Source organism: Apaloderma vittatum, unplaced genomic scaffold (assembly GCF_000703405.1).
Source record: "Apaloderma vittatum isolate BGI_N311 unplaced genomic scaffold, ASM70340v1 scaffold9789, whole genome shotgun sequence".
Taxonomy (NCBI): domain Eukaryota; kingdom Metazoa; phylum Chordata; class Aves; order Trogoniformes; family Trogonidae; genus Apaloderma; species Apaloderma vittatum.
Window position 1 is genome coordinate 5,460 of NW_009736956.1, and position 25,721 is coordinate 31,180.

The following is a 25,721-nucleotide window of genomic DNA, read 5'->3' on the forward strand; positions in this document are numbered from 1 at the left end:
TTTTTCTAGCCATTTATATGTTTGCGTCTCCTAAAATAATAACTAAAATACGCAAGTAGACAATGGCATAGCGTTTCCAGAGCTGCCACGGCACTTACGATGTCTCAGGATTGTATTCTCAAAGGAGTGTGTGGCATTCCCAAGGCTTTGTGGGGATTCACTGGTGAAATCATTCAGATCTATAGAAAAAGAAATACTATCCTTCAATTATCTTAAAAGTCTGTACGCAACGGCTTCATTAAGCACAGTTGTGGTTATTTAATACTCTTTCTTTTCTCTGCTGTAAATAACAAATGAAATAACAGAGATACCTGAAGGTCTCTAGCATAACTGCTGATTTACAAATCCAAGAAAAAAAAAATCCACTGTGTAAATGAGGTAAATCAATAACCAGACAGAGTCAGGAAAATCTCTTCCTTACGAGATGCTGGTTCTGACTGAAATTGAGCACTTGAGTGTAAGTATGTGTATATATATATATAGGCACCTATGTATTAAAATAGCCTACCAATATCAGTCTAATTTTAGGGCACTCTAAAAATTCACTAGGAATTTTGGACATTCTTTCTTTTCTCCTCATTTATTAAGCATTAATTTTAGGGGTGTAAGCTAGGTAGATCTGGCATTTTAAAAAGTTGTATATATATATATATATATAAAATTACATACACTTAGAGAACCCAAAGCACTATACTCTATACACTATACTTGTGCTGACGAGCACTGCTTAATATTATAATAGCTTGTGTTAAATCTTTTGAGGATTGAACTGATAATAATGATCCCTGATGTACAAGCCCTGTGGCCCTGGAAAACTGCAGGGACACATGCTGGGATGTCTCAGAGGTCACACCAGTGCCCATGCACTCTGAAGTTGCTCTCAATTACAGCTGCTGGACTAAGGGACGTTGAAGGCCATGCCCCAGCTGGTGGTCAGGGAGACATGGCGATAAGGAAGCCGATGGGTGGTGCAATGCACCGTCCCTCCTGCAAATAATAGTGCAATTCAGCATGCTTTTAGCAAAAAAAAAATTGCAACCAGCAAGCTGTGCAAGAGGAGGATCGGGAAGTGTTAGAAATTGTCATGAGGTTTTGGTCTAAATACGTGGTCGTGGGTGAGACGCGGGTAAATAAGCACCGGAGTGCTGCCAAAAATACACTCAGAAAATAGAAAGCGGCTGCTACATTTGCGCTTCAGCCAAAAAAATGACTGCCATACAAATGCAAAAGCACATTGACAGGTCCTGCCTGTTCTGAAACCACAAAGACAAACCAAGATGTTAAAAAGGAAAGTAATTTCTGCCTTTCTGCTGCTGAGCGGAGATTTTCTAACAGAAAAACTGTGAAAAAATGTCCACTCTTAGATTTTTTTTTAATTGATTTATTGATCTTTATTGAGGCTGCCTTTCAATGTTGTATTGGCCAGCTTTTATTGCTCCCTAATATTTCACTATTTCATTGCTGCTCTGTGATTTTATTTAGCTTCTCTAGTAATTTATTTCATCTATAAATTACCCTCAGTTCTCACTGCAATTGCTTAACAATTCTCTCAATTTTACTATTATTGAATTAAATATGTCTAATAAACCCACAATACTCAAACATTTTTTTCTCCTCTTTTGCCATTACACATCCTTGATGACTTGGAAGACACGGGTCTTTCTCTTCTAACTCAGTGCAACTCAACAGGGGAGTTGCTTCTATGAATTAAAGAGAAGATTGCCCCACCTGACCTTTGGTCTCTGCTCTGACACAACAGTTCCATGTTTAGTAACTGGTTTTGCATGGCAATATGATGACTATCAACTAGCAGCTCAAAACAATCACCACAAAGCTCATGTTCTTGACAAAGACATCACCAACTGAGGACCACACAGGTCCGAGCACCTACGGCTGTACTTTTTGCAAGATACTCCAGATCACTGTAGATTTGCAATCCAACGCTTGCTAAGCTAGTACCACACTTGCACTTGGCAGCACCCCTAATTGGCTTCGTAACTCCCCTGTCACAGTCCTACAAAGAAAAGGAGACACATCATCTACTCACGTGCTGTTGTCAAACTGTCATTGAGTGCTGAGGCACTGGTATAGCTTTTTGTCTCTTGGGTAGAAATCTGCTGTCCTGCTAAAAAACATACATGCTTGTAAAAATTGCTGCAGAGGACCATATTGCTTGTTTTTCATTTTCCCCTCTTTCTTCCCCATTTCCTGACTAACAAGGTCAAACAGTTGTAACATTATTATTTCATATACTGGCTTCCCTCAGACAAACATCACACAACTCTGTGTCTGGCTTGAAAGTCTATCACAAGCTAGAAATTCAAGAGTTTAGTGAGAAGAATGTATAAACTTAAGAAAAATATATGGGGCATTTAAGCACGCACTTTTTGGTTTCGCTGAGTTTCAACTGAAACTCAGTATTTCCATGTGCACTGGCATATTTTGACTTGAAGTCAGTAGAATGATGAACAAATATACATAAATCAGGATTTAAAGAGTTTCACCAGCTCCAATGAGACAAAACTGCTCTCCCAACTGGCAAAGATAAGTTTTGAAGAAGTTAGTGTACAGGAGTCACACCTGTGATGCCTGGTGCCAAATCCCAATTTATTTAACATTTTCCTTTAATATTTTTTTAAAGTGCTAAGTATTCTAGAGCTCCACTAGCTATTTATCTGATGTTTAAATACAGACAGATGGTGGTTAGCAAGTAGACCTCTATTTTCCCAAGGGGACTCTTTCATATTTGCCAAAAAAGAGTCCACTTTTCCTAACACCTGTCTCATTTTTAGAAAAGTGTCACAAAGCCATCTGAACAAACCTGAGAAGCTGAAATGCAGCTGTAACCCTGCACTCAAAGCCTGAGCATCTCTGGACTCAGAGAGAGAGGTATCATGGAATCTAAGCAAAGACCAGGCTGCAGTTTTAAGAGACTTGGATTTTTCTCTCCTTCTCCTTCTCCTTCTCCTTCTCCTTCTCCTTCTCCTTCTCCTTCTCCTTCTCCTTCTCCTTCTCCTTCTCCTTCTCCTTCTTCTCCTTCTCCTTCTCCTTCCTATATCTGTGTACTCCTCTCTTGTATCAATTCTCAGCTGTCTCTTGGATTTTCATTAAAACCTTGCAAAGTAACAAGAACTGAACCAACCCCTTTTTACAATGGCACACCTGGATACTTGGCATCCTGACTCGGCTGCAGCCCACAGGGTTTGCTCAGGAAGCTGATGGTGGCACCAGTGTGAGAACCAGCAGTGAGCCAGAGAGAAGCAGCACTAACCCATGGTTGGCACACCATGACTGCCACGTCAGGGACATTGGTTAAAAGGCAGTGTCTTCCTGGTCTGTTTACAGAAGAGAAATTGCACAGCTCTAACTTACACTATGATTTTGACCTCATGCTTCCTTGACCAGTGAAGTTCTACAATCTAATAAAGACAATCCTCTCTGTTCACATTGTGTAGTCATAATCTTTGTCAGTAAATTGTTTGTTGAAACAGAACGGCTCTCAGTCCGCTCACAGAGGCACTTTGCTGCCTCTCTGTCAGCCAGGCTGGGCACATGTCTCTACTTAGGGGATGAGGAAAATAGAGTGAGAAGCAGCAAACTTTAAATCCAGTGCTGCTGTAGTCTGTGTTCCTGCCCTGGCATATCTCAATCTAGCCTCTTCATTCCCCAGGGCTTTACATGGAATGATTCCAAAATAGCAGCATTCAGCTGGGGCAGGATGAAGCCTTGCATTCAGCATCTTTCTCTGGTATTACTCCCACTGCCCATTGCATTCCTCGCTCACCTCTGGGTAAGTGCTGCTGTAGTGTCATGTAGGTTAAAGTGAAGTTTGCAGGACTGAATGACACATCTTAAGGAGGATATTCAATGTAGTCCACAGGCTCATGAAACAGTCTGTTGCAATCAATTTTTTTGTTTGAGAGAGCAAGGCTGCCCAAAATACCAAAGGCCAAATTCACTCTTGCCAGCTGCTGCCTGAGGCAAAGCTTTAGTGCTTTTGGAGAAGAAGATGGAGTTTGATGACAACTTGACACATTGCCTCTTCCTCATGCTGCCATCTCTGAAATGGGAGCATGTGCTGTGCCTGTGTTAATTCAGGCCATTTAGCAGCGAGCACACACCTCGCTGCCAGTGAGGACAGCCCCAGTATGCTTCTACCTGCTGCTTAAAACCAGCCAGTCCTACAGTGATCAACAGCTGGGCTTCAAAATGGAAAGAGACTTTAAAGAAAAAAAGCTTTCACAGGCAGGCTGTGCTGCAAGAAAATGCATTCTGCTCAGGCTGGTGGGCATCAGCCCTTTATTTTGGGATTGGAAGGCTGGAGGTTCACAGCCTCACCTCCTCTCCATTCAGGCTACTGCCACATCAATGAGTGCATGCCAGCTACTGGTGCTTGTACCTCTCCCCGAGGAAACAAGGTTAAACCCTGCCAAGTGAGTTACACTGCCCTGCAATGGCCCTGTCACCAGCCTGGAGAAGAAATCACTTCGTTGAGTCATCTGCTGTAAGTATTTTGTTTACTGGTGCTTTGTATGTGTACTCCTGTACTCCAATATCTGGGTTGCATTTTTTTCTACCTCTAATGTCTTTCTATTTTTGCATGGTATTTAATTTAAGAGATACAAAGAATAAGTATTACAAAAATATATACTTGGTATCTGTTCACTTGCTGAAGTTAATGCATATATCCTGAGTGGGGCACTTAAAAAATAAAATCAAGATACCATTTTCTCATATATTTATTTTTGAACTGTGGACTTCCTGCTGTACGATGTACTATGAAAAGGGCTTCAGCAGGCAACAAATTGTTTGCTACAAAAAGTGCAAAATTGTTATTCTGTGGTCAGTGTTTATTTCTCCTACGTTCTTGAAGCAATAGAGAAAACATTTTAGCTGATTACCTTGTGTCATGGAAGCAGGAGCCAAGCTTGCTTGACTTGTGAAATCCAGAGAGGTCAAAGATGTTGGCCGGTGTTCTAAAGACAAACAGATTACATTTACTCAGTAGAGTCTTTTAAGAATAACATTAAAAAATCATACACCAACCTGGATCAAAGAGGTTGCCATAGCTGCTGGGTAAATGCAGACTCTGCAGCAGGAATCTCGTTGTAAGAGTTAAAGTTAAACATTCAAAACACACCCCACAAATTCAAGGGCCACTCAGAGACTGCTGATGTTATTAATGCTGACCTATTCATGTGGACTATCTGTGTGGACTGTTTGTTGATTTTATGTCCAGGGTTCAGTACAACTACTGTGGGATGCATTAAGTGCTCGGTGGTGCTCCCCCACCTAGCCAGGTCCTGATAACGTGTGGCAGCTGTATAAGCCCAGGAGATCCCCTGCTCTTCCGGGCTTTCATCTCAAGTGCTGAACATAGTTTTATATAGTTATCCATAGGCATGCATGGAGACAGGGACCTACTGGAGAGAGTCCAACGGAGATCTACGAGGATCCTTAAGTGACTTGAACGTCTCTTCTATGAAAAGAGACTGGGAGAGCTGGGGCTGTTTAGCCTTGAAAGGAGACGGCTGAGAGGGGACCTCATTAATGTACATAAATATCTGAGGGGTGGGTGTCAAGGGGAAGGGGACAATCTCTTCTCAGTGGTGCCCAGCAACAGAACAAGGAATAATAGGTTTAAGTTAGAACATAGGAAGTTCCACCTCAACATGAGGAGAAACTTCATTACTGTGAGGGTGACAGAGCCCTGGCACAGGCTGCCCAGAGAGGTTGTGGAGTCTCCTTCTCTGGAGACTTTCAAAACTCAACTGGACGTGTTCCTGCATGGCTGCCCTAGAGGATCCTGCTCTGGCAGGGGGGGTGGACTAGATGATCTCTAGAGCTCCCTTCCAACCCCTAACATTCTATTATTTTATGATTCTATGCTCTGGTAAAGCAGTGTTATTTATCTTCTATCATCCAGCCTAGGCCATTCTATGATTCTATGATTAATGAATAGGAATGATGTGCTACTATTGGATTAAAAAAAAAAGTGGTCGTTTTAACTTTTTTATCACATGCAACTTTCTGTCGTAATAGGACAAATTAATTCATACTTGGATAGAGGGGATTTATTCCATCTTATTAAAAAGCATAAAAAATAATATGTGATATTCAGCATGCCATTTTACATGGTGTCCCAATGTGTCCTAATATTTAGCAGGATTTGTGTCAGATCCCTTCTTGGGTAACTTCATAGCTCACAAATCCCTGTCCAGCAGCACACAGGTACCATCAAGTATCAGAGCACACTGAGCTTTCCCTGGCATGCCTCTGCTTCTGTGTACATGACATTTAAGCAATGGTCAAGCAGAGATTCTACCTATATTAACAGAGTAATAAAGAAGGCACTTTTTTTTTCCCCCTTACCTGAGGTAGTCATGAAAGCTGATGGAAATGCTGAATTTCCAAGGTCTATAACAAAGCAAAGAAAATGCTTTTACTCAGAGTGAGAGGGATGTTTATTCCACTTTAGAAAAGTGGGTGATTCAAAGACGCAAGAGTGAGAGAGTGCATTACGCCTAATTTCCAAATAATCTTTCAATGCAAATCTCAGCCAAGTGCTCCAGTGAGAAACATGGAGCACCCAAGGTAACTGTGCTGTGAAATCCATAGGGAAACAAAGGCTTGAGAGAAGAAGTTTTGGAGCCATGTCACTTCAACTCAAAAAGTGAGTTACATGGTTTTATCCCATACAAACAGATGCATCTTATTAGCACGCATGTTGAAATAACATATATGACCTGGTGGCACCTTCAGGGATATTTTGCATTGAAAAGTGCTCACTGAGTCCTTTAAGAAGAGGAGAGGGAGTTACTCCTTCCAATTAAAGGACTAGTCACCAGCCAGCCAAGCACAGCAGAAACACCCAAGCAGCGTTTACATCCTGAGTGAGAGACGTCTCACTATTATTTTTCTGTCCAGGAGCTGAGGCAAAGTACACAGTGAGTAGGTTAGGAGAAGGGACTAAATCTCCCTACAGGGTTCCATGAAGAAGGTGATCTATGAAAGCTCACACACTGTTAGAAAAACATATCTGGGAAGGCAGCTAGAAGGCACCTCTGTCTTGTCAGGAATGCTGGGAGAGTGTTGGCAAGCAGTGACCCTCTGCAGATAGGACCATAGTTTAGGTAGGTACCCATCAACTCTCCACCTGCTTTCCTTTGCAAGCATTTGTATCTCCTTTGGCTGGTTTGAGTGTTGCTCTTCCATTTACATTTCATCTCAGTGTCACTTGCGATAACAGGGATTTCGTAGTAGCTGGCTGACATAAAAGGTCTCCATACCAGAGATGCATTGGGTCTAAAAACCAGGGTATGGAGCACCTTGAGGTCTGCCCAGCCCACAGTACATTTCTGCAGAGCGTGCAAGGCAAAACAGAGTGGTGATCTGATGCAAATGTCTGGGGGCTGGAGCACCTCCCCTATGAGGACAGGCTGAAAGAGTTGGGGTTGTTCAGCCTGAAGAATAGAAAGCTCGGGGGAGACCTTATAGTGACCTTCCAGTACTTAAAGGAGGCCTTTGGAAAAGATGGGTACAATCTTTTTAAAAAGGTCTGCTGCAATAGGACAAGGGGTAATGGTTTTAAACCAAAAGAGGGTAGGATTTAGACTAGATATAAGGAAGAATTTTATTTTTTTTTACAATAAGGATCATGAAACACTGGGAACAGGTTGCCCAAAGAGGTTGCAGAAGCCATGTCCCTGGAAAGAATCAAGGTCAGGATGTACATGGCTCTGAACAATCTGATCTAGTAAAAGATGTCCCTGCTCAATGCAAGTGAGTTGGACTAAACGACCTTTAAAGGTCCCTTCCATCCCAAAGCATTCTATGATTCTAAGCTGCAAGGGCTGCCTTGAGAGATCACCGTGATAGGAGGTGGAGGACAAAGTCTCTCTCTCAGGGACTCGGGCACTTGGGGTGGTTTTCAGCAGGGTATTGGCTGAACCCCCAGGCTCTGCCACAGCCTGCGCTAGCAGAAGCAAGCTTGCATAGAAAACCATGCTTCTTTCCATGCTATTTGTCTAGAGAATTTCTCTCACAGAGTCACGTAACCCATGGCTGAAATGCAGCTGTGTCCCAGGCAGAACAGAGCAAGCTGCTCCAGGAAAGGCATTTCCAAAGGGCTTCAGCTGAGGTGTGGAGGGAACGATTTATCTGCAGCAAGCTGATAATAAGACAAACTTGCAGAGCGCAGATTTACTAAATTTACACAAATTAAGGAACATCCCATCAGTTCTTTAATTAGGCAAAAATGTTGAGGATCTTGACTGTGTACTTAAGCAGAAGGTAGAACCATTAGTAGGGTTGTTATTTTTAATTATCAGCTGAGTGCTGAAAGAGCTATATTCAACTGCCAGCTGAAGCATCAGAAATAACATTAAGTGCCTCTCTAGGCTGGAGTTTAATTATGCTTGGGTTTAATTATGATAGATTACATCACCAAAATATCTGTTTATTTTCTCTGAAGTCATAGCCTCAGAAAAGGGAATCTTACTACTCATAGAGAAACAAGTTTGCAAAATGATTTCTCCAACAGCTTTAGGAATTTATAGGCACACCTTAACATAACCCAAGTTATTTAGTTCTCTAATTTATTCTACCTTCTGAATCCATGGTGGTAAAATTTTCAGATGAAGCTTCGTTAGAATTATTGCCTGTGAAGGCAAAAAAAAAGAGATTAAAGCAGTTCTTAAAAGTAGTTACGTTTTTGTCATAAATACTGAAAATTTAGTTTGAGGGTTTTGTCATATTGTGCATTAGTACAGCACCTTCACAGAACATAGCTAAGAATTAGTTTAATTCTTTCCTTTCCGTCACTTCTAAATACATTAACATTTTTATACAAAGTGAATCTATCTTAGAGTTAACATAGCCTGCAGGTGAGAAGGTAGACTACTTTAATTGACACCTCTCCAATTTGAATATATTTCTACAATATGGCAAATTGGGTGAAATGAGTAATTTTGGAGAAAAATGATCATTTATTGACTTTCCTTCCTAAGCTATTTTCAGAGGAGATAGCTCTGGCTTTTACTGCAGTTGTTCTCTGTGGAAAAACATACCGATAAGAGTACCCACAGCCACAAGTGAACACAGCTGAGCTGCAAGCAGTCACCAGGGTATGTGATGTGACGCAACCCGTGGAGGCTGCTAAGGGGCCAGCAGCTCAGTTGTATTATTTGTGCAGCAAGGAGCACACATAGTGAAAAAAGAAAGAAAGGTGTAACTAGATATTTGCACCTGAAGAGGAGCAATGCACAAGAGGATGCCCTTCTCCCTTGCTACACTGCATCCTCAGAAATGCAATAAGCCTCTGCACTGTCACATCTCCTGCTTTGACCAATTACTCGAGACAATATTTCTCCCCACTTCCCTAACTGCGTAGCTAACTCTTACAGTAGAGGCTATAGGGGAGCTTTTCCATTGTCCAAAATGGTTCCATTGTTTAGGGCCCTTTTGCAAGTTTCACTGACTCCAAGGATGTGATTTTTCCAGAGCTGCATTGCACACATGCAAAATTTCTGCCAGGAGCGCTTAGTGAGAAATACATGATTATAATAGCTCACTGGTGCCACGTGGCTAAACTAGTGTATTTTTGGTTGAGGGAAGTGTAGCAATATACTGCTTAAAAAACCCAGCAACCACCTTATGTTTGTGCTGGAGTTTCTTAACTCATTTAGAAGCTTGAGCAAAGACTTTAGCTAAAAAACCTGCCAGAAAGTTCAAGCTGTGTGATGAACTTGTATAATAAAGCTTCTATTCAATATTTTAAATAATAGAGAATACATGTGTTCACTGTTCTTAACCCTTATGTTTCAGATGTGTCCTAGTTATGAAAAACCTACCAAAGGACACAAATATTTCTTCTGATGAAATATTCCAAGTTTCATTCCCGAGGAAGGAAAACAGACACACACATGAGAATGTCCTCTGTGTCTGGCGGGTTCCTTGCAACACCAGCGTTGATCTCAGCTGATAGAAACCTTTGCTGTCTTGCAAATCTTCTTGTTCAACAGAAATTTCTTGGAGGAAAAAAAAACACAACACAATACCCTCTCATTACTATAAATCAGAGCTGTTCAGACTACTGGTACTGAAAAGCAAGTTCATATGGCTGTAGATTTCTTTGCTGAGTTGCTATCAAAGATTTGGCAAGAACAGTGCAGTTAGGTAACCATCACCCTGCTTGGGAACCACTTCTACAACTGCACCAACCCTGTGGGCGGGTTGTTTTACCTCCATACTGCTCCACTGGGCTCGCTCTGTCCGTGTACCAGACGAGGCTTGGCTTGGGAAACGCCTTCCTCACAACACAGCTCAGGTTAGGCTATGGGGCAATAAAAGTCAGTCATTAGCCTCTGTCTTTTCTCACCTGGCTGCCAAGCTTCCAAAAGCCCTTACAAACAGAGCTTATTTACCCACCAAGTGTCTTGGGAAAGAAGCACTTGCTTCCTCTTTATTGTGTTTATTCCCCTCCTCTCCTCCACATTTTTCTGGTTGCAGACACCATTGAATGACGACCCAGGGTACATTCCCACCACCCAGGTGAGGGGTGACAGCTCTCCAACACCCTCCAGTTCTGTAACTGGAAAGATGTACGGTGACCTCCCACACTGCTGCCCCCAACCCAGTACCTTAGTGACTCACACCCACATGGAGAAACAATGGAACCAGTAACAGACACAACGTGTGGGGCAAGAATGAGACACCTCCTGATTGCCACTTAAATCCTTCTTCCCATGTTAGGCAGATAAAGGGACAAACGCCCTGAAAACAACTGCCTAGTGCAATGATATGTCGAATATACAAAATCAGATATCTTTACTGAGGGCACAATATGTAACAGGTTTCCAGAAGTCACAAGAAATTGCATGCTTTAGGTGCAATAATCCTGGCTGTATAACAATTGCTCCAAAAATCAGTGGTTTTGCTCAATTTAATTTCTCATCAAGCAACAGATGGGAAGGACCTCAAAAATAAGGATGGATGAAATGTGGGGCATTAGCAGGGTGAGAAGTCTCATCCTCATGGTGCCTGGCTGTTTCCAATTACATTTACTTAGCAGCTTAGGGCACTAAGAGAAATTGCCTTGTTCATTTAAGCAAAACAAAAAAAGAAGAAAAAAAAATCAACGTGCTACTCACTCAGTACAAGGCCCTCACGCTCCCACTTTCGAAGAAAGTGGTTCACACACTTAGTTGAAAGCAAGCTTGATGCACTGCAGTCAGCAGAAGTCAATCATTCAGTATGAAGACTGAAATTACCCAGCTGAAACTCTTTCCTTGTCATGGTAAATAACCTCTAAACTCATAGTGTAATTGTTTTCCCCTCTTTTCTCTTTATTGTTCCCTTATTTTTCAGGCACATGTAGTTCATAATATTTTTATAAATGGTTCCTGTGATGAAATACAAATCTGACATCCCAGGTAGCTTTAAGCCCTGCAAGAAAGGGTGGAATAGAGATGGAAAGGAGTTGGTGTTTCTTTGGAGGTAAAGAATAGACAGATGCTCTTGGCAAAGTTTCTATTGCATGGTCCCATGATAGCAGCACCCCTTGTTCTGCTCAACAGGACAGTGCAGACAAAAGCCTGAAATGTCCGACACCACATCTAGAAAAATTAAACTGATTTTGCAAAACCAACTGACTCATAGCTTGTCTGAAGCAGGTGGATATGGGTAATACAAGGTTCTGCCTGCCCAGAAGCCCTGTTTCCAAGGAAAACTTAATTTGACATGCTCAGAGATCAAAAGCTTCAACTGGACTGGCTGCAACAGGAAGAAAAGCACCATGGCTAGTAGCCAGAGTGACTTGCTAGTGAGTCATACTGGCCATAAACATGTTTTATGCCAAGTATGGCCAGTGCAGTACACCAGACTTTTAGGCTTTGCCATTACAAAGTGCATGATAAAACAGAGGCCCCAAAACACACGAGCAACTGCTCAACTCTAAATAGGGGCCCTCAGATCCAGTCCCTTCATCGGCATCTGATTGCTCCAGCTGAGTTCTCCTTGCAGCATGACACATTACACCTGACATGGTCATCACCCTCCCAGGTGCCCTTGTGAAACAGGTATGATGTTCTGCAAGGGGAACCAAACAATGACAAAGATGACAGCTCACCTAGCTTGGAGGTGTCACTGAGGCTAAGACAATGTCTTGCATAAAAGCATCTTCAGTAAAGAAAGAAACACAGATCCTTGACATAGGAAACTGAATTCTGAAGGGAGTGAAAGGTCCTATATGCAGACCAGACCCACTCCTTAGTCTGCTGCCTCCCTGGGGCCAAGGTTAAGGATGTACAGAGAAAACTCCCTATCCTAGTTCGGCCCTCTACTACCCGTGCATGATTTTTCAAGTAGTGATGAGATTACAGCAAGAAGTCTGAGGGCAATGAACAGACACTTCAAGGATCTGGGATGCCTGATTAGGGGATCAGGAGCATGAGCAGTGTTTGCCTCTATCCCACCAGTTGCAAGGATTGATGAGGGGTTAAACAGGAAGAGCCAGCAGATCGATGCCTTGCGTCGAGACTACTTTTTTCAGCAGTACTTTGGGTTTTTTGACCACGGCCTGCTTTATAAGACACCAGGCCTGCTGGCAACAGGTGGGCAACACCTATCTCAAAGAGGGTAGAGGATCCTGGGGCAAGAGCTGGTGGGGCTCATTGAAAGATCTTTAAATTAGACTTGAAGTGAGATGGGGTCAAAATAGATTTGCCACTGCCTGTACCCTTGGAGCAGCATCCTGGGTAGTGGGTGATCGTTTTCAGACTGAGATTTAAGTAGTGTGGAAAGGACAGCTCAAGGCTGCTGGTGAGTGGTAGCTAGCAGATGGGGAGGAAAAGTGAGCATTGCATCCCCCTGAAACATCACCAGCTCCTCACAGCTGCTTGATCTTGTCCTGTAGCCTTCCCTAGGGCTAACACAAAACCAGATTTTGTCCACACCACAGACAAACCCTTAGCTAGCTCGAGTTTGTGCTCACTGAAGCAGCTCACTGCTGCAGCGATGGGAATTGCTCAGAAAAAAACGGCATGAACCGCTAACATTAACTCATTGACTAGCTTTCTGCCCTGTGATTTTGGTCAGTTTGGAGGTCCCACCTATGTCTGATTCAGCTTAGCTTGCCTGGCCCTACTTGCATGGCACAGTGGTGGTCATAGACATTATTCTTCGTTCCAAAATTGCCCACCTTCTGTGAAGCGCCAGCTGAGCCCTCTTGCAGTTTAACAGAGATCTCGGGGTGGGCTGGAAAGTAAACAGAAACATATTAATGAAATGGATACTGAAGGTCACAGTAACAGCTTCTGATAAGACTTAACAGCCTTGTTTCACCAAAAAAAAAAATAGTGGAAATTAAATTCTACATCCATCTGTGATGGTGTTCCCACCCCACACAGCTGACCTTTATTTCCCATAACTCTGCTCAACCAGCAGTGGTGGTTGCAATGGATGTCTGGTCTGGTCGTGATGGCTGCATACAGCTCAAAGTGGGTTCGGAGGAGACAGAAAACAACAGAACAGCCAAGAACTAATTTCAACAATGCACTCACCCAACTATAGGGCTGGTCAATGTCTAACTCAGGCTAAATTTGGAAGAAACTAACATTTGTAGTTGGTGTGCAAATGTGACTGTATGTCAATTATCTTAGTTGGTAAATAGTGGACTGCCCAGGGCCTGTTGAGCTCTCCTGTGTGGCAGTGAGCTGTACACCTGAATCTCCCCTTGAGTAGGGTCACCTCTCAAGGTTTCCCCTTGAGGCTGAGAGAGTCCTTATTGTGTCAGATTCTCAGTACATGAATTGGGAATAAAAGTGATGAAACTTTAAAATATTAGCTAAGTGATATAAAGGGTTGTTTGTGCCTATATAAACCTTTAGACATGCACTGTTGACCAAGTCTGGGACTAAGTCTGTATTGAGCTGTACCTAAACTCCCCTCTGTGAGTGAGTTTAGAATGAAAGGGATCCCTTTCTGAACTCAGTGAGACCCTTTCATGACTCAATGAAAGGGTGTCCATGACAGTTTTGTCTCACTCTCTCCACTGTACAGTAAATATTTAAGAGTACCTTGCCATTGGATCTTGTTAACCATCATCACATGTGCCACTGAATTTTGGTAACTTGCTGTCTTATATCAGTAATATATATTGTTGCTTCTCTCTTGCAAGTGAAGTGTGTGACTCCATCCGTGACACCATCCACACATCGAGCAAGATGAAAGCTTGCACAGCTCCAATTTGAAGTCAAGGAAGTGGTTTACAAGCATATATCAGCAGATACCACCACAAGATCCACAGCTCACTGCTGCAGCGATGGGAATTGCTGCCTGTTTAAATTACTCTTGGGTGGCTTTGCTGGAGAAACAAACTGAAAGCATCCCGCCGTCACACGCCCAGCAGCAGAGCCACCCTTACCAGGCCTGCCGAAATAAAACACTCCCAAGCTGTTGGTTCCTCCAGGTGTTTGCCAAAGTCATCTGCAAAGGCTTTAGCCACCCCCAAAACCCTTGATTGATTCTGGGCACCAGCTATCCACATGCAGATGTGTGACAGTGTCACACCACAAATGCTTCCTGCATTGCTGGGAAACCCAGAGCTTCCCTTCACATCAGAGCAGCCGGTCTCTGATGACCACCACATCCACAAGAAATGGAAGAAAAATGTTTTATTTTGGTTTTGCAGCATTTTGGCTCTAGGTGCCACTGGCTGTATAGATAAAAGCTACCAGGTACTATAAGCTTCTCTAAGTTGGCATTTCTAAGTTAGTCATTGGGATTATTGGCTTGTAGCGATATTAACTAACTCCTTAAGTAATGACTGTTGAAACTGTGCTAATGTATAGTAAATTTCAAAAGCCTTGGATAAATTGTGCTTCCGGCCCTTTCTGAGCCTTAAAACCGGACTGGAAACAAATGTAGCTCCTGGATTGCTTAGGAGATCTGTAATTCTTTCTCGTTCCAACCTAAACCTTGCTTTAATCTCTACCAATTTTCTTCTCTTTTTCTTTCTAACCATATTAATTTACATAGGGTCACCTCAGTTAGTTACATTCTCCTCTGAGGTGAACTGCTCAACTTTCCCAGTCGTTTTATATAATGAATCCACCAGGGACTCTCCTGGCTTCTTTTTTATTAATTTCCATTTTTCTCCCTAATATTACTATCAAATTATGACTGGCAGTGATTCATATTTAATTATGACAGCCTTACGATTTTCTGGACTTAGAGTACTTTTTGGGCAGTATTTATTATTTTCTTTATCTTTCTGTTGATTTTTATTGTTATTAATGGATTCTTTTAATGAGAAAATTAAGGTCTTAAGATTTTACTCTTGTTTCTGCCTTGCCAAATCTGTACAGATGGTAGTGGAGCTGGCAGAAGACAACCATACTCTTTCAGATATAAGAAAAACTCTGGTAAACTGGATCTCCTAATCTCAGCTGAAAGCTGTCTGGGAGACTAAACAACATCTAGTCTAATGACTGCTCTTCTTTTTGTTTTTTGATGAGAACGGGTATGCTTTTCCACATATGTATTGGATGCTGTCGTCTGCTTTCTTAGAAGACATATTTGAAGGTAACTCTTCTGGCAAGCAGCTCTCAAAGCACAGCTCTGAATGATCTAATAGATCTTTTCCACTTAACATCTCTGCCCCTGTTAACAGTTTGACATTCATTTGTCTTGCTAGGATATTTACCAACATTTCAGGTGTAGCAGAAATTCAATATTTAGCATAGTAGTTTCTGCTGCTGAGTTTTTACTCTTACAAAAAGGAAAAATCGATATTTGGCAAAGCTAGACATGAAAAGGCCACACATTTTCTCAGAGACTTGTATCTAAAAGAACACTATTCTAGAAAAGAAATCTTTTGAAGTATTCCAGTCCAAAAGTACCCTCTTACAAAAAGCTCACTCAGTTGAATGTCTGTTTTTACTCAACCTGCCAAGACTCTCAACTTCATTGAAAGACTGTTCATGTCTTCCCCATCCTCTCCTGCCCACCTCAAACATCTGTGGAGAGGCACCACTGCCACCTCTCAGACTTGGGCTGTCTCTGCTCTGTTTAGTTTGATACAAGGGGCTTTCCCCAAGCAACCACACCTTCCTCTCCTCCTCTTCCTCCTCCTGTCCATGGCAGCACCATGGTACGCTAGCTGCCTGCCCTCCCTGTCCTTTTCTTATGCCACCCAGCCTGTACAGCTTGATTACACAAGTGTTTGGGTGATGGGTATTACTGGCTTGCTGAGACGGGAAAATCTCTCCAAGTTTCAGTTGGTTCTCTAACTATATCCTTTATTATGGATAGATATAGCCAATATAATGCACAGCTGACACTGTATATGCTTATTATCATGCTTTAGATCCTGCATTGGCCATGTGAGGCTGGGTCTACCTATAAGGACATAGAGTCATAGAGCGCTTTAGGTTGGAAGGGACCTTTAAAGGTCACCTAGTCCAACCTCCATGCAGTGAGCAGGGACATCTTCAACTAGATCACGTTGCTCAGAGCCCCTTGAACATCTCCAGGGATGGGGCATCTGCCACCTCTCTGGGCAACTTGTTCCAGTGTTTCACCACCCTCATTGTAAAAAAAATTCTTCTGTGACATAAATATTCCTTTCTTCATTCCCTTTGAATGTCAGTCAGCTTTGGCAGAAGAAACGAGAGAGGTGCTGTCATCTGAAAGCGTCTGTTTATCTGTCCCCAAATTTCAATTGGAGATTGCTGCGTTATTCTAACCACCGTCTCTACCCGTTCTCTGCCAGTTCCTGCCCTGCCAGAGCACTGGCGTGTGGGGTGGGGGCAGAAGTGGCTCTGGGCCATCTGCTCTCGGTGTCTCCTCCCACTCAACATCAGAGAGATAACTGGAGAAAAGTTGGTATGATGCAACTGTAAGCAATGTGACTTCAGGACACCTAAGAGAGAGGCTGACAGCTCAGCACCCCAGTCCAAAGTCAGCCATCACTTACTGGGAGCCTCACAGGCTGTTCATTACCAAGGGCCACGGCTGCTTTCTCTCGTTTGCTTCTTTCCCATGTTGTACTAATATGCTGATATGGGTGCATGCACAGACAACCACATGTGGCACAACAATGTAGAGAATAATCCAAATAAAGCAACCTCTTATGCCAACAAATAAATAAACCAAGGTGAAAACCTCAACAGGGACAGAGGGGAGGGAGAGTTCAAGTATGCAGGTATACTTGAATGAGTACCTAGGTAACACTGTAGCTATTTGACAAATGTCAATTTTTAAAAGACCCATGTCTGAAATATGCAAATACAGGAGGAAATTTTGGATCATTAACTTCTATTTTTATTTCTCCTGCATCAGAGACCAACAGCTCCCAGACACAAATTGTACTTTTTTGCCACTGCTGCTTTCTGTTGAATCTTTCTTTTCATTCAGAGCGTCAGCCTTACACGGCCATGCTCTCCTCAAGCCACAGGCTTCATTGGTCAAACTCCTATGGTCAAGGGACTGTTGGCAGACCCACCATTTAACACCCATTCATTTTAGGAGCATTGGAAATATGTTTTCCAAACCCACTGCTCTATAAGCAGAAAATAGAGCCCAGTTTTCAGCAATTGTAGAGTAGTTCCTAAGCCACTAGGAAGAGAACAGAGCAAGCGACTAAAGGTGGGGAAGGCTTCCAGCAAGACATGCCAACCCACATGTTTGCAGTACATGGGTCCCACCACTCCTGGCCAGTTTGAGACCTTCAGGCAGGACATAATTTTCAGAACCAGGGCTTTTGCCTTTGAAGATGTAGCTTGGCAACAACAGTAGTTCCAAACATCTTTAGCTGCTTACTAAATTTTGGCCATGACTTTTTAACAACAGGCAGCATGGTTATTTTGTAACTGGGGCATGGAGATCCCCATGACCAAGGTGCTTAACTGCAACCCACAAAGTACCAACATAAGCTCACACGTCGGTGTGAGATATGGCCATGTGCCTGTCAGTGGTGTTGATACATGTGCAACAGATCTATTTTTGATGCAGAACGTGAAGGAATGGCCTCAAACTCTTCCTAAGAACAATGGGATTATTTACTAACATTTTAACACATTGCAGCTGAAAAGGATACAATGTAGACATGTATATATAATTTAAAAAAAAACAAACCCAAAACGACCAGAACAGTGCATTTGTAAAGCTATTGCTTTGAGAACCAGATAGGAACGTTACCTTTCTGAGTGCATGTAAGCAGGCACTTGGCATAAGCCCCTTACCAAATACTCTCACGGTGGTACTGCTCTTTCGGACTCTCTCCGGGTGGTATGCCACATGGCAGGAAAACACTCTGCCATCATCTGTGATTTCGGTGGGGAAAATCTTCAGTGTGTTATTGAAACCGAGGCGGACTCTTTGCCTGTACAACGTGCTGCCATTCCTGTACACTGCCGGACCGGAGGGTTCCTTGGTCACAAGTTCTTCTTTCCTTCCATTTTCCCCCTGTGCAAAGATCAACCCACACAACGTTTGAAGACCAGACACCGCCCTCCCCCTCAAATATGTCTGTACTTCATCTCTATTCCCACTATTAAAAACTTCCCTTGCACTCTGAGCATTGTGTAGTAGTTAGTGGACACTTGCAACATGTCTTTTTCCAAAACACATTCTCTCCCAGAACTTCAAAACCAATAGCAGACATTATCTTACTAATAAACTATGGAGTAAATAGCTTTATCTTGTAGGTCCTGGTTTCTGAGGCCTGAAGAGAGGGTAACAGAGCTGCTTTTTCACTGCAGCAATCTTTAAGTTATGCTGAGCATGTCATACAAATTAAATACAACTGAAATTCCAAGAAAATCCTTGCTCTTTTAGATTTTAAATAGTGAGAACCTGATAATAATAGCTAAAAGTCATCTCTTAATGTCTATGTGCCAGCTGCCCTTATATATAGGTGCAGCTGGCACATCTGAACATACGTGTCTTGGTATGTTTTTGCAGGCTATATTCTGAATGATGTGTGGTGACCCACATATGTCATTGTGCTGACATTTGGGTTTTTTTTTCCTCTTCCTTTGCTACTTTGTAAAGTAAACTAGCAACTTTATAAGATAGTAAGGACAAGGATGCTCCCTACAAAAATGTTAAGATCTTTAATATTAAGAATATGCTGTGCAGGGAGGGATCTAAATAGATGACAAGCTGAGGCAAAAGAATAAAAACCCTAAAACATTTAAAATCACCTTTAAGTAAACGCTCAATGTTTGCAGCTCCTCACTGACAACAGGCAAAACAGGCAATTAACAGGCAAAGCTCAAGGATACTGCTGGCTGACACTTATCTCTACATACTGAAATTAATGCTAAAAGGTTACATTAAAACATATACACAAGTATTTATTGTGGAAGTGAGATGCAGTACAAGAATATAATGAACTTTATATTTCACAGCAAATTACTTAAAAAAATTTTTATGTGATTAGCTAGATAACTGTGTTTACATGTCTTCGGTATGCATCCATGACACAGAGACTAACAAACACATTAGTCAGACCTCTTCTTTTTCCTCATTCAGTGCAACCTGATATCTCACTACTCTGCATAGTAATTGTGTATTTTTCAGAGACACTAAAGCTTCGCTACAGAAGGAAAATCCCTGAGAAATCCAATGCAAGGAATGTTTTAATTCTGCTATATTTGCTAAGTTCTTTGCCACTTTCTATGGATCTGCTCTACATGTACTCCTGAAAAATTAAAAGCAATTAAAATGGAATCTTCCCTCTTTGTTTCTTTAACAGGTATTTTTTGTGGTGTCTATGTTACAAAACCATGTTTGTATTTTTCCCCTTTATTATCACAGTCCAACACAAACGATACCTTTTGTTTAACAGACTCCACAGGACACAATAAAGTCTAACATTTTTATTTCAATCTCAAAAAAACCCCTGTACTTCCTTCTGAAATTTATACCTGAGATGAAACATACTCACCATTAGCCATTTCAAAGGATAATTGGACAAATTTTCTGAGGTCATGTCCTCAAGGCATGGAATTTCTAAAGTCTGGTTTAACCATACTTCCTTCACGTAGTGCTGCTCTTCTTTTATCATTGCAAGAACAAGGACAAAAAAAAAAGCCCAGGAAAGAAATCAGAAACACGATGTTCATTGTGCTTTAAAAACCAATGCTGCCTAGTCTTCTGTTCATGGAACAGGCACTTTTTTGATTTGAAGGCAACTGTAATTTTCAACCATTACCTATAGACACATTTGTTAAGTGAAAGCCTCGCATCTGATTCTAGTTGCAGTTTCATGACGCTAATTCATGACTCTATCTGAATTTTGGGGCAATTCATAAAACCCTTTACTTAAATGCAGGATCGTGATGTCTCCTTTTGGAGCTGAGAATAATTTGAAGCTTCAATTTTTCTCTTACAATTTTTCTTTCTGCAGCAATAAACCTTCACATCAATTTTGTGCACCTGTATCTTCTTTTCTCTGAAGACATCCATAGACCTTCTTTCCACTAAGCAAAGTGTTCAGCACGCCAGGCAGGTTAAGATTAACCCCATTTTTCAGTGAAAGTGCTCCTTTTGTTATTCCCCAACGTGCCCACTACCAGAAGCAGAAAACTCATCACTTTTCCCTTTGCCATGGATTTAAGAAAGCATTTTATCACCTCCTAACCATTCCCAGTCCACGGCTCCAGTCGACCCGTGGAAGTGATGCACCGAACAGAGCACAGCTGGAGTCCCAACATTAGGTTTGCACACTTGCATGCATTTAAACAAGAAGAGCAACAGTGATGGCTAGGAGATGCTACGAGTGTCTCAGTGGGCAACCTCAGCCCAGGGATGGGCAGCAGCACGGGGGAACCTGCTGTGCCAGCGAGCCTCCCTCCCCGCACTGCACAGACCTGCCTCATCTCTTCCCTCTTTGCAGGCACCAGCACACGCTGTGGGGAAACTCCTGAACTTTGCTCCCTCGGAAGCTCTGGCTTGTGTGTTGAGATAGAATAGACACCTATTTCATTTGTTTATTTAATCTGGAGGGGAGGGGTGATATCTATCAGTCTCAGGCTGTTATTTGGCAGCAGGGACTTTCTGGTGACTGTAACATCCTTTATGTCTGCCACCCAAGCACGGGGTGACAGTGCCAGCACACAGCCTGGGCCACAGGGACCCTGTCCTGGTTTTGGCTGGGACAGAGTTAACTTTCTTCCTAGTAGCTGGTACAGTGCTGTGTTCTGGATTTAGTGTGAGAATAACGTTGATAACACACTGATATTTCAGCTGTTGCTAAGTAGCGCTTATCCTAAGTTAAGGGTTTTTCAGTTTCCCGTGCTCTGCCAGCAAGCAGGTGCACAAGAAGCTGAGAGGGAGCACGGCCGGGACAGCTGACCTGAACTAGCCAAAGGGATATTCCCTACCATGGAATGTCATGCTCAGTAGGCAAACTGGGAGGGATTGGCTTTTTTCCCCCCCCGCTAGATTCTCTCTCCTATCCCTCTGCAGGGGGGAAGTGAGAGAGCTGCTGTGTGGTGCTTAATCGCTGTTTGGGGTTAAACCATGACAGACACGAAGAAAGGCAGTGCCCAGAGTGATGCCCAGGAGACCAAGTGGCAGAAGCAGCTTGTTTCTACTCTCCACCAGAGTGAAGCAGCTGAGGAGCCAGCTATCACGGTGGGACACAGAACACAGGAGTCCTAAAGGGGCTGGGTAATGCAGAAATGATAAAGAAAGGGCAAAGGAGGCAAATCTACAGCTTTGTCAGGAAGGAGACTGCACAGGAAGTGTTGCTGGTTCAAGCTACCATGCAGAAGTGTCATACAACGTAAGAGATGTACAAAGATGAGTAATCACCACAGGAGCTCAGTCTGCAAACAGCCTCTGTTCTCACAGTCACGTGTCTCAGCTACTTATTTCTCCCCATTTCTGATTCCTATCTCAACAACCTGCTGGCTAAGGTCCTTTGTGTCTGTCAGTCCTACATAGGCCTGCTGCTTTGCAGGCTTTTTGCAGTATCTACAAGTTGAATCCATCTGGATTCACTTCACTTTGATGCAGTTGAGAGCTGTACTTCATCGATGACTAGCGCCCTTCTCCATCCCACTCATAGGCCTGATTAAGGTCTTTTGCCTTGTTTTTGCGTGGAAGTGGTTAATTACAAAAGATCTGGTTACCTTAAAATAAAAATCTGCAAGAGGTGTGTGGCAAAGTGAATTTTTCAGTTCTCTCTAGCAAGCAGTTATCACTAGGACAGCTTGCTATGTCTTGCACTTGCTGAAAGAAAGCCACAATGGTGACGACACAAACAAGAGCTACATTTAACATGTAGACAGCAATAATAACCTAGAACATGCCACTATCAACCAAGGGCACCAGCATGAGGAAAGGAGCAATGCCCAATTAACAGTATTATTGTATTAAGAGAGAAAAATCACACAAAGAGCAGAAGCATGGGAGGGTTTCACACCAGCACTGTCTGTACCCCACTGCTCTCTGCTTGATCCAGCACCTCTGAACTGTGAAGTGCAGGAAAATTCCCAAAGGGAAGCCTCATGCAGAACACTCCTGCACAGCAGGCAAAGTGGCGGCTTCATCCTTGACACAGTTATCCAGCGTGTACTGCTTAAACGCACCCATCCTCTATGGGTTGTGCAGAGCTGCTGGCTCTAATTTTCCGTCTGCAAGTTTATCAGGGCAGGAGAGTGCCACTGTGTTGCCCCTGAGGCGTGTCTCCAGGATAAAAGTGCAGAAACGCTTGGAGCCACTTCCATGCAGGGGCCGTCAGGAGCAAAGGCAGCAACTTGGGTTAAACATACCCTGTGTGTGAGGCTTGCCCAGGACCTCCTCCTGCTGCAGGGCTATTGTGATCCAGCATGGGGACCGACGTCCCTCCTGCCACGAGCCAGGCCCCAAGATGCAGGCCAAAGAGGCGGTGAGAGAACTGCTGCTCTCTGCTACCCCCCACATCACCTGCACCCACCCTGCTCCTAACCCTTGAGCCCTGCACACAAATAGAAAAAACATGTTGGCCTTGCAGCTCTGAACTGAAACCATTCCAGGCTTGTTGCATTTAGCGTAATCCTTTTTGGCTTGTTCGCAGAAACCTCAGTCAGGAATAGGTTTCTGTATTCAACAACAAACTTGCCCAACATCCCCACCCAGCTCCATCTTCATGGCAGTTTGGACTTTTGCCCTCACTGCTGGCATTAAACAGCTGTTTGCAAAGTTGCTGCACTAAGGCTTGGCACTGCTGTTTAATTTCTAGTCAAATCCATTTACATCCTATTTAAATCCATTTGTTGGAGTTCACAGTCTCCCCTGAGGCTTACTTACCAAGAGCAGTCATGCTGCTTTCCAGCTTCCTCTGGGCTGGCAGGAGCAGCCAAGTCTCCATTCCTGTGATTGCCCTAAACAATCCCCCACTTTGCTTCAGTTTGTTTTTCACTGTGGGGACAAACATGCCCCCACCGAGCTGACACCCAGCATGCCCTGATGATGCCAGCCCTCAGCCTCAACCAGACAAGGATGTTTTCTCCTGGTGTCCAGCACTGCAAGCTTGTAGCAGCAACACAGCATGGTTTGAAGATGCAGCATTCTTGATCCCATCATATCCTGAGCTGCTCATCCAGTCTTCTCTGCAGCATATTTCTCCAATACAAAGATGTGGAAAGTACCCATCTCACCACCTTTTTTGTCTTTCTTTCTAACTTCATATTCCTCCAAACAAATAAGATTTCTTAATCACGAGCTGAATAACAACAGCTAAAGAGCACCAGTTAAATAGGAAACTGTGCAGACAGCAGCATTCAGTGATGCCATTGCAAATCTCAAAACCACCACCATCACTGGCCAAGAAATTTCATCAATCCTGATATTCCCTCTCACTGCCCCTGTTACAAAAGAGTGACATCTCATTCATAATCACTTACCTTCTGCCCTGACGATAAGTCGCATTTTTGCAGCCTTTGTCCCGTGTGGATAAGTAGCAAAACTGCATTCGTACTGCCCACTAAGGGAGATAGTAACATTTTTCAGATGCAGAGCCCACCAACTGCATTCAGACATGGTGTTTGGATCAGAGGAACACGAAGCCTCTGCAGCATCCCAGTCGCAGCAATTCTTCATGCTGAAGGACACTGAAAAGTTGTAAGAAGCCTCAGGAAAGGTGAAGTAGTGAGTTCCATAAATGGGATGATAAACAGCTATTCTGGTAAGCTGATTGTCATCAGTCTTGGACCACTGTGTCTGTATTATGTAGGTGGTGTTTGGGTTTGGGAAGATACACACCAGGGTGACATCTGTACCGGGCAAAGCATGAACCACTTCTGTTTGTGTAATGACATCTTCAGATTGTCCTTAAAAAAACCAACAAAAACAAAACAAAACAAATAAAAAAGCCACAGAACCTTTTTTCAGTGCAAGCAGTGTTTCAACAAAGCTTTCTCCTAAGTCACCTTTGACAAGATTTGGTGCCTTAGCCACAGACACCTATGCGGAGAGATAACTGGGAGAGCAAACATGCGCTTGTCTCCCTTCCTTGCTGGAGCTCTCGCAGGAGAGAAACTGGAAATCCGAGGGCCTCTGTGAAAATGGAAATCTTTCAAGTGATATAAATAAAACAATAGCAGGGCCCAGTTATTCTCAAGCTTTTTGTAAGAACAAATGAGTTATCTCTGCTGGCTAATTTTGCCCCACTTTGTTCACCCTGCGCATTGCCTTCACTGCTTCGATAGAGAAAGCTGTTATTTTACCTACATGTTATTAAACAGCTCCTGCACAGCCTAAACGAGTGTCTGTTTCAGTGTCAGAGCAAACTACCTGGGTGTGTATGGTTTCTTCCTCAATTAATTTCATAAAGCATGTTGACAGTCCTTAGTGTGCTATATAAAGGAGTAATGGATCGGTGAAATGAAGGGGCTTTCAATGGCAGCCTGTACTGCTTGGTTTTGCTGCTGCTGTAGTAAAATTGATTTCTCTCCCTTTCTCCCTCCTATGAACAAGAGCCTTTCAGTCCCCAAACCACTGTTATGCAGGACACTGACAAACTCAAGGACATGAAGAATTTATGAATGGGAGAGTCCTACTGAGACAAGTAATCAATCACACCCACAGAGCCTTACACAAAGAGGCCATTTTTCAAAAAGACATGCATGTCCCCAGAAAAAATGAGTTTGTACAGATGTTCTTAGGCATGGACTTGTCACCCCCCATCCCCACTGCATTTTATCCTCCTTCTGCATCAAAACATCACTAAATTTGCTTTGGGAACTTGTTCCACAGTCCCACCAGCCATATCACAGACTCCCCACAACAGCAAGTGCAGACTTCTTGCCTTCTTTATTTGGGGGGGGGGGGGGGGGGGAAGTACTAATTTCTTTGCTTTGACAGCTGCTCTGCCATGTGACACAGGGCTCCAGGGAGCCTGAGTCAGGGGATGCCCTGCCAAGGGCCAGGCAGCCTCCACGGTGCCTGCAGAGGGTCTGATGCGCTCCACGAGAGCGTGGCAGGGAGAACCTACAGCTCGGGTTTGGCAGGGAATGAGAGCAAGGGTGGAGGACCAGAGTAGAGCTGGCTGAGATTTGGTAACTAACCACCACAATGTGACATGATACCTAGAGACTAGGTGCTTGGAGAAAAAAGCTCTTGAATGGCCACCATTAATATGCAGGGTTTACTGCTTTGCATGCTCTGTTTATCTTTCAATTGAATTCCAAGAGATGGCATGACCTAAGAGGGTAAATAAAAAATAAGGC

The 25,721-nt window shown here is 43.2% G+C and overlaps 1 protein-coding gene across 1 annotated transcript in view; it reads right to left on the bottom strand.

The window, feature by feature from the left end:
- The window catches only part of CD96 (CD96 molecule), a gene marked incomplete at its 5' end in the record, with an annotated part of 27,383 nt that extends 3,060 nt beyond the window's left edge, over positions 1-24,323 (bottom strand). The window contains 10 exons of the mRNA XM_009877158.1: positions 99-179; positions 2,048-2,122; positions 4,902-4,976; positions 6,373-6,417; positions 9,852-10,028; positions 10,243-10,333; positions 13,199-13,254; positions 18,243-18,465; positions 19,952-20,061; positions 23,898-24,323. Coding sequence (XP_009875460.1) covers positions 99-179; positions 2,048-2,122; positions 4,902-4,976; positions 6,373-6,417; positions 9,852-10,028; positions 10,243-10,333; positions 13,199-13,254; positions 18,243-18,465; positions 19,952-20,061; positions 23,898-24,323 — 1,359 coding nt within the window. The remainder of the gene's footprint in view (positions 1-98; positions 180-2,047; positions 2,123-4,901; positions 4,977-6,372; positions 6,418-9,851; positions 10,029-10,242; positions 10,334-13,198; positions 13,255-18,242; positions 18,466-19,951; positions 20,062-23,897) is intronic.
- Between the last annotated feature and the right edge of the window lie 1,398 nt (positions 24,324-25,721).